Source organism: Macrobrachium rosenbergii, chromosome 46, assembly GCF_040412425.1.
Source record: "Macrobrachium rosenbergii isolate ZJJX-2024 chromosome 46, ASM4041242v1, whole genome shotgun sequence".
Lineage (NCBI taxonomy): Eukaryota > Metazoa > Arthropoda > Malacostraca > Decapoda > Palaemonidae > Macrobrachium > Macrobrachium rosenbergii.
In genome coordinates, this window is record NC_089786.1 from 13,452,184 (window position 1) to 13,462,183 (window position 10,000).

Here is a 10,000-nt window from a genome sequence, read left to right on the forward strand (position 1 = left end):
TAGCACAATCAAAGACTTGATCTTTATTTCCAGTCATTTAAATAAGACCAGGAGTCTCTCTTTTCCAACTTAATTTCCAGTTGAATTATTTGATAAAAAAAAAAAAAACTAAAACAGATTATCTTTCTCCCTCCAGAAAGTAGACGCCAGCACCCAGACAGAGCACACTACCTCTTCTGTATCCACCCAGACAGAAGAACCGTACCTTCAGCCTTATGTACCACTAGTACAAAAATTAGAGTGAGTGTCCGGTGACTTTATTATTTTTCATTAATTTTTTACCTTTAACATTGTAAAACATATTTTTTTTATCTCCTACAGTACACGGGGTAAGTAGGTCCATTTTAATTCATTTGTACTATTCATATTTATGTATATTTAAAAGTTTTCACGTGTATTCTTGAATAAGAAATTTATAAGAAATTCGTTTAAAGAAGATTCATAGCTTTACCCGTAGAGCATCGCTGAAGTAATTGAAAAAATCTGTCAGATCTGATAAACCTCATTCATTTCTGGTTTTCCTAATTGAAATTAAATATGATTGCCCAGCCTCTTTTTTTCTTAAGATTAGTAGGGTTGATCTTCCACACAGCACCTGCTATTTAATTTCTGATTTCCAGTTATTCCTTTACATTAGCTACTGCTTATCTTCGGATTCTGGATTAATATTTCGAATTGCTGGTACCTACTTTCTCTGGATTCTCGAGTAATCTTTCACAGAGTCATGTACTTCTATATATCCTCTCATGTAACTAGTGAACATCTCAAGAGTACAGCTACCTGCTCTCTCGTGATTCTGGTTAAGCTTTCAGAGTACCTGCTATCTGTCTTTGAACTTTCAATTGATTTTTATCAACTCAGACCATTTATCCTCTGATTCCTAACTGATCACTCAGTGATCATATCCCTCTTCATTCTCAATTTACTAGTTCTATGGTAATGATTCCCTCCTAGCTCTCAACTTTTCACAGTACCTTTTATTTATAGTCTATTGGTTTTCTGTTAATTTTTTGCAGTTCTTATGTATAATACATAACTTCTGATTCTCACTTCACAATGTCCGTTATTTATTTTGTGGTTCTCTGATTCATCCTCTATCTTAATTAGTCTTACGAAGTACTTGCTACTTTTCCTCTCCTTGATAAATAAGTAATCTTTCACAGCCTCTATTTTTTTTCCTCATTACAGTAAACATTAGACTTTCACAGTGCCTCCAACTTATCATCTCTTGAGTCTCAGGCAATCTCTCATTCTGTTAAATATTTCAAGTACTTGTAACTTAACCTTGCTAGATGCTCCGGTAATCTCGAACATTGCATGCAACTTATTCTTAACTAATTTTCAGTTAATTTTCAAAAGACCTGCTTCTTCTCCCCACCCGATTTGGGGGTAATCTTGGATAGTACTTGCCTCTTGTTCCTTCCCGATTCCCAGTTAATCATTTACAGCACCTGCTGCTAGTTTTTCGTTCTCGTAAATCTATCTCAGTACCTGATACTCATCAGCTGTCGATCTTCACCCAATCTGCCATAGGAACATTTGCTAATTATTTAACAGTTCTCAGTTATTTTTTCACATTACCGAAACTCTTAGTGATATGCCTTAGTTCTTCCATTCTATAAGTGAGACAAGTCCGTCTCATTCTGGAAAATATCCCTCCTTTATTTCTGTTTGTATCCACCTCCTTCAATATCTTGTGGAGTTCTGGCAGTATAATGACGGTTGTAAGGGAAGAGAGATTTAATGATAATTCCAGCTTTGAAAATATAGATAAATGTTTGTTTTAATGAAGGCTAGTGGAGCAGAGCTAAATGGCCTTATCTAGCCCAGACTTGATGGGAAACAGGAGTCGATCCTTTTGGGTGTTGATAGCGATCATAGGAATTTAAGTTAATAAAAAAGAAGAGAATTACTTTTTGGCTGTGCAAGTTTTCTCAGTCAAGAGATAGGTAACAGTTGCTGAGGCAGAAAGCCTCCAGTGGTGTGTGGTTTTCTTATGATAAAACCTTAGAGACGCAGTGTCTCCGTAGGGGCGTAGTGCCTTTAGTGCATCTCATGTGGTGTACTATAGGCATTACTTAAGGTTCTTTGCAGCGTCCCTTGGTCCCTAGCTGCAACCCCTTTCATTCCTTTTACTATACCTCCATTCATATTCTTTCTCTCTTCTTACCTTCCACCCTCTCCGAACAGTTGTTTTGTAGTGCAACAGCGAGGTTTTCCTGCTGTTACACCTTTCTGACCTTTTACTGTCAATTTCCCTTTCAGCATTGAATGACCCCATAGGTCCCAGCGCTTGGCCTTAGGCCTAAATTCTATATTGTACTCTATTCTCCAGATGCAGTGTTTCTTTGGCTGACCTCTTAAAAAAAAAAAACCTTGTGATTTGACCTGCAGAATGTGCGGCCCAGTATTCGACGAGGACATCTCAGTCCTCCACTCGGACGCTTCGTCCGGACCCTCTACCTCAGGGCTGGGGTCGGCCATCCAGCGGCCGGCGATCCTCCAGCCTTTGCCTGGAAGTCTGGAGGAACCGGACATCAACATACTGCCCCTGAGTCCGCCTCATTCGCCGACGGAATTCGTCGTGAAAAGTGAGAGCGAACAGTTGCCCTTGACTAACCTATCTGCTGAGGAGCGCTGGTCGAAGCTCGCCCTTCAGACCATTCACGAGTTCATGCCCATCACCATAAAGAAGAAGAAAGGACTCGTCTTTAATAAAATCCCCTTTTTCAAACTCCATCGCACGAGAAGAAGAATGGTGAGTGGTTTCCATTTGTCAGTAAGGGTGCGTTCACGCCACGGTAAGACGTTATAAACATGTCGGCAGCCTGTTGCATGTTTAACACAAACAGATTGAAGACAAGTCAGAAACTGTCTAAGTGGAGATAAAAGTTTTGGCAAATGCTGGAAAATTTTGAACAATCGTGTGAAGCACTGGTTAGGACTACTGATAAGACTACTGATTTGTATGCAACTTGTTTGTGATGTATGCACGATAAGTTAGTGACATGTTTATCACATGTTTTGCTGTAGTGTGAACGCACCATAAGGTGAAAGCATATGGCCTGCACAATAATGAGGGTGTTGAAGTGTGAACCACACTTACATACATACATACATACATACATACATACATACATACATACACACATATATGTATACATATAGAATAAACACACACACACACACACACAGTATAATAAATCATATATATATATATATATATATATATATATATATATATATATATATATACATATATACATATATATATATATATAAATATATAGGCTTATTATAATAATAATATATATATATATACATATATATGTAAATGTATATATATATATAATAGGGCTTATTCCCAATAAAAATAATAGTAGTATTATTATTATTCCCCTTATCAATTATTATTAAACACTAAAACCTTCATAATAGGAGAATCATTAAAATCTCGAAGAAATCCTCGTTTTGTGTAAAATGTAAATATATTTAATTATACAACATTGTGAAGGTTACATTTTAGTGATTTTTAGTGTGAGATTTTTTATGAATAGTAATAATAATAATAATAATAGGTAATAATAATAATTTTGCGTATATATTTCTTATATGTATTTACATCATTGTGGATTTCCTCACCACTATTAGTATTATTATTATTATTATTATTATTATTATTATTATTATTATTGATGTCAAGAAGAAAGTATCACTCATTGATGTCACTGTACTATTGGACACCAGAGTAGATAAGAAAAAAAGAGAAAAAATTGATGAGTATCAAGACCTGAAAATCGAAATAAGAAGGATATGGAATATCAGTGGAAATTGTACTCATAATCATAGGAACACTAGGCACGATCCCAAGATCCCTGTAAAGGAACCTAGAAAAACCAGAAGCCGAAGTAGCTCCAGGACTCTTGCAGAAGAGTGTGCTACTAGAAACAGCGCGCGTAGTGAGAAAAGTGATGGACTCTTGAGGAGGCAGGATGCACCCCGGAACCCCACACTGTAAATACCACCCAGTCGAATAGGATGACTGAAATAATAATAATAACCTTTTTTCCGTCATTCGCCAACAGATAGACGTAAGTATTCAAACGGACAACGACATATTGACGGACGAAGCGCCGAAGTTTGCGGCCAGACCTCCCCCCTGCCGGAAAGAGAATCTCCTGGAAGATATGGATTTTTCGGATATTGACGAATTCGTCTTGAATACGCCCGATATGGTAAGATGAGCTCGAGTTTATTTAATAAAATATTAATAGTTTTGTAAAAAAAAAAAAAAAAAAAAATTATGGTAGCTGTAGGCATTAGCCGCCAGTACACCCCAGGAGGTTCTTTGCAGGTTCTTTGCAGCGTACCGTCGGCCCATGATGCCATCTTCATTCCTTTTACTGTACCTCTGCTCATATTCTTTCTTCCATCTTCCTTTCCACCCTCTCCTAACAACTGATTCATTGGCCTAAACCCTATGGTAGAATGTGAATCGAGTCCTTTCGTATATAGGAATTATTTTTTTTTATAATAAAGTTAGGATGATAGAATATAAATCGAGTTTCATGTTTTATAAGATAATGATACTTTATGAAAAAATTCTATAATTATAAAATGCCAGTTTAGATTTATGCTGTACAATTATTTGCTGTACAATTATAGTAGTTTTATCGATTTATAGTACTGTTTTTTTAAGATTAGCTTTGTTGTTTCGCGTCTTTTTAATTAAAACGTTGTTGCTGGCTGTTTATCCTTGTTTTGTTGTTGCGGTAATTTCATTTCAGTAGCAAGTTTTTGCTCGCTTTTTTTTATATGACTTAACATGACTTGGTTTTAATATTGCTTGGCTGTCCTTATAACAGTTTTGTCTCTCTTGTAATAAAAATCATTGCTTTTACTCGATTATTCTGTTTTGTTTTACTCTTAAACAATGTTTCTTTTAATGTTTGCATCATTTAATATTGATAGTTTGAAACTACTCTTGGAAGTAATCAACATTAATTGCGTTTTCTGTATTTCCCTTTACTTCCTCTTACTTCATCCTAATGGACACCATATTCTTTGGAAGCCTGAATTTCAGGTTAGTGGCCCCTTCGATGGGCTTGTTCCACTTGAATAGGGTTCATCTTCTGATTACTAATAATAATAATTACCCGTTTTTTTATTGGTGTGATTGGAGGGTAATTAATTACTTGTGTATAATAATTTTTTTTATATTTAATGTTAGCAGCTAGTTTTAACTTTTGTTATATTATGATATCGTATAGCATTATTCGGTGGATTTTTATTTTGTCCGTAAATGTAATTCGAGAATATTAATTTTTTCCTTGTATAGTCTTTATATGAAAATTGTTCTCATTATTAATTCAGTTCAGGTTTTGTTTGTTACAATTATTACCGTTTTTTGAGAGATATATATATATATATATATATATATATATATATATATATATATATATATATATATATATATATATATATATATATATATATATATATATATATATATATATATATATATATATATATATATATATATATATATATATATATATGTATATATATATATATATATATAATATATATATATATATATATATATATATATATATATATATATATATATATATATATATATATATATATATATATATATGTATATATATGTATGTATGTATGTATGTACAGTATGTGTATGTGTGTGCGTTAGATAGATAGATGAGGGTTTTCGTTTTGAGGGCTAGACGTGAATAGAGTTCTCAAAACTCTGCAGCTCTGGTATTCTTGATAAGAATCTGTTTATTATTTTTTTCCTTTCCCATTCTTTGCCTTGTATCCGTTGCACCGCCATAGTTAGAGACGGTGGATTTCCCTTCCCATCGGACTCTTCTGAAAGGTCGCTGTCTTTCAGGTAGTGAAAGATTCGACGGAACTCGTCAGGTACTTGTGTCTTCCGGCGACTGACGACTTGGAGAGGCTCCGTGCAATATTTCGTTGGGTAACGGAAAATATAAGGTAAGCCGAGAGAGAGAGAGAGAGAGAGAGAGAGAGAGAGAGAGAGAGAGAGAGAGAGAGAGAGAGAGAGAGAAAGAGCTTTATTGATGTATTGACTGGTAACTTCGTTTATATCAACTTAGTGTCACTAAAACTAAGGTAATCGACTCTGAAAATTAATATTTCTACCTTGAAACAAACAGCACTTGGTAGAGGAGGTCTTCCATAATAGAAAATGTTAAATCTTTAAAGGCATTTAACACGAAAGCAGCCGATATCCAGCTAAAAAGGAGCATGTACATTTAAGCCGATGCAGCAATAGTTTGTATCAGAAGTGGAAAATAAGCGCACTTAAAGATAACAGTGACAAAATAAACCAAAATGTTAATCATCGTTTTGTAGATCTTTTAGTTACACTTGTGTCGACTGACTCAGATTGGCAGAAAAGACATGTCCAGATTTTATACATAATCACTTTCAGTCAGATATTATAAAGGACTGTTTCATGCATTGTGAATTGATAGATCATCTATTCTCATGTTTTCCACGAGGGCCTTGTTTGAGTTTCTCCATTAAATCTCATGTGATAACATCAAATAAGCATTTGATGACTGTCGTGAATTAAAATGTTGCATTTTTAGTTTTCTGTACCAGAAAACTGTTGTGCCGGCTTTGTCTGTCCGTTCGCACTTTTTCGGTCCGCCCTCAGATCTTAAAAACTACTGAGGTTAGAGGGCTACAAATTGGTATGCTGATCATCCACCCTCCAATCATCAACCATACTAAATTGCAGCCCTCGAGCCTCAGTAGTTTTTATTTTACTTACGGTTAAAATTAGCCATAATCGTGCGTCTGGCAACGATATAGGACAGACCACCACCGGGCCGTGGTTAAAGTTTCATGGGCCACGGCTCATACAACATTATACCGAGATCTATTTTCGGTGGCCTTGATTATACGCTGTACAGAAAACTCGATTGCGCCGAAGAAACTTAGGGACATTTTTTACTTATGTGAGTGCATCGGTTGAAAATAGATCAAGATGCTTTTGAACAATAGATTTAACAATAGATTTTCGGCTTTACGGCACTACAACAGTGTACAAGTACACCAAAATTTCTTTCTTTAGGAGAAGATCAGACATGACCCTGGGTTCAATTTTTGGGCGAATACGGAGCGATTTCGACGCCTCCCGTCAATTCCCTTCATGCGTTTTGACCTATTGCGTGCAGTCATGTACCTGGAGTCGGTCAGCTGTTGTGGGTTGTAGTCACACCATTCCAAAATTATATGGAATATCGGAAAAACCATCGCCTTCAAGAGTTTATATAACTTTATATATATATATATATATATATATATATATATATATATATATATATATATATATATATATATATATATATAATTATACTGTACATATACATATATATAGATTTAATTATTTATATAATTATACTGTGCGTTCATACAAAGATTAATAGGATCTCATTTAAACAGGGTGGTATCAAACGGAGAATTTATTAACAATTAATACATGATCTCAAGGACTAATCTGTCCTAATCGTCCAGTAACCGTTAAAAAAAAAAAGCTTGTAACTTTTGCGATTAAAATCTCTTAGATGTCCTTCCAGTGTAAATGAGGTTACACACATTACATATATATACAGTATATATTTTAAATATATGATATATATTATATATATATATAGGGCTATATATATATAGATTTTTTTTTTTTTTTTTTTTTTCTTTTAACGTGCTTTTATTCCCATTTTTGTTGGGGTAGCAACGGATGCCTTCTTTGAAGGACTTTTGATTTGGTGGGTAGAACCGGTCTCGATCGGCTGCCCTGCCTGACATCGCTTAGACCCCGGTACGTATGTTTCATGTATCATACCAGACCCAACGCCCTTTCTTCATCAGCCCAGCAGCGAGAAGTTACTGCGCGGGTATGGCGAGAGTTCGAGACGTATGAGATGTTTGTTATGTTTTAGAAGGTGTTGTAGTGGCTTTGTTTTTGTGTGTATTTAGTCTGTAACATCCATTTGCTTTTATATATTAAACCTATCCGTTGATTACATATATAATCCCGGGATGTCTATACGGATAGCAAAGTGTCTGCCTCTCTGATCAGCCGGCTTGTGGATTGAACCCGCGCCACAGACCTCTATAGTATATAGCTGCTATATGTAACCGACTGATATCGATATATATATATATATATATATATATATATATATATATATATATATATATATATATATATATATATATATATATATATATATATATATATATATATATATATATATATAATATATATATATACATTATATGTATATATATAATCTCCAGTGGGTATGATTTTTTTATTCAAGCACGCATCCTCTCGTGAAACAAGTATAACCATCAAACAACGCATGAAGAAAAATTCGGGTTATACCTTTATCATATTATTTGATCATTACTTGGCCACCAGGCCCACCCGTCTTTTATCTGGAACCTCCAGAGATGACGGTAGTTTCCGATGCCAAGGCAGCGGCATCCAGTGACGCCGTGACTAGCATAAATAATGGCGTCATTTCCGTTTTAATGGCGAGAGGTTAGGTTTATCTTGGGGCGATTCGTCCGGCCGCATGATCGAGGCACCGGTATCGTCGTCATGTTGACTCTTCTCGTTCTAACAAAGGAAATTCTGTTTGTTGTTAATTAAAGGTTAGCCTGGAGAAGGTGGAATCTCTGTGAAAGTAATGCCACAGTAGTATATAAAGTTATATAGAATATAGGATTTAGGACAAAGGCCAAGCGCAGGGACCTATGAGGTCATTCAGCGCTGAAAGGGTAATTGACAGTAAAAGGTCTGGAAGGTGTAACAGGAGGAAAACCTCGCAGTTACACTATGAATTGCTAGGAAAGGTGGAAAGGAAGATGGAAGAAAGAGAATATGAACGGAAGGTGCAGTAAAGAAATGAAAGTGGTTGCAGCTAAGGGTCGAAGGTCCACTGCAAAGAACCTAAAGTAATGCCTACAGTGCACCGCATGAGATGCGCTGGCGGCAAGAAACCCCCTACGCTGTTATATTAGTAAAGATGTAAAAAATTCATTTCAGTAATATCACTGAATCTGAGTTAATACAACTACCAAAGGACCCCGTAGGGGGTTAGTGCCGTCAGTGCACCCCTTCGGCCCCTAGCTGCAACCCTTTCGTTCCTTTTACTGTACCTCCTTTCATATTTTCTTTCTTCCATCTTACTCTCCACCCTCTCATAATAATTGATTCATAGTGCAACTGCTTTGAGGTTTTCCTCCTGTTACACCTTTCAAACCTTTTGCTGTCAATTTCCGTTTCAGCGCTGAATGACCTCGGGTCCCAGTGCTCGACCTTTGGCCTAAATTCTATTTTCAATGGTATTCAATTCAGTGCTACCAAAGGAAAATATCCATCTAAGCCCAGATCTGTGGACACTGTCCCATTCCGTACAAGATGTCTGAAAGAGATAATTAAAAATGAAATTAAAATAAATATTAGTAATCTGGGTTGATGAAATTTGCCTCGTCGTCTTGTACCCAGATACCTCGATTAATTTAGAAAGCTTTTCTCTCACCCGAAAGGGATATGCCTTAGAATGGTTACACACTAATAATGTTAAAGTGGTTGTTTTAAAACCGAGTTTCTTTGTTATCTTTTGTCCCATTGTGTGTAGTTTGCTTAAAATTGTTACCATGTTCCACTTTTCTGTGGGCAAATATGTATAATTATATATTCAATTCAATTATATATATATATATATATATATATATATATATATATAATATATATATATATATATACATATATATATATATATATATATATAAATGTCTATAATATATAATTAAAATATATATATATAATAATATAAATATATATATATAATATATATGATATATATATATATATATATATGTATATATATATATTAATATATATATATATATATATATATATATATATATATAT

General features: G+C 34.7%; 1 protein-coding gene across 1 annotated transcript in view; it reads left to right on the forward strand.

Annotated features, from left to right (window-relative positions):
* The window catches only part of LOC136830372 (uncharacterized), a 225,882-nt gene that overhangs the window by 191,858 nt on the left and 24,024 nt on the right, over window positions 1-10,000 (forward strand). The window contains exons 6-9 of the mRNA XM_067089907.1: window positions 137-240; window positions 2,395-2,758; window positions 4,086-4,235; window positions 5,915-6,018. Of these exons, the coding sequence (XP_066946008.1) occupies window positions 137-240; window positions 2,395-2,758; window positions 4,086-4,235; window positions 5,915-6,018 (722 nt within the window). The remainder of the gene's footprint in view (window positions 1-136; window positions 241-2,394; window positions 2,759-4,085; window positions 4,236-5,914; window positions 6,019-10,000) is intronic.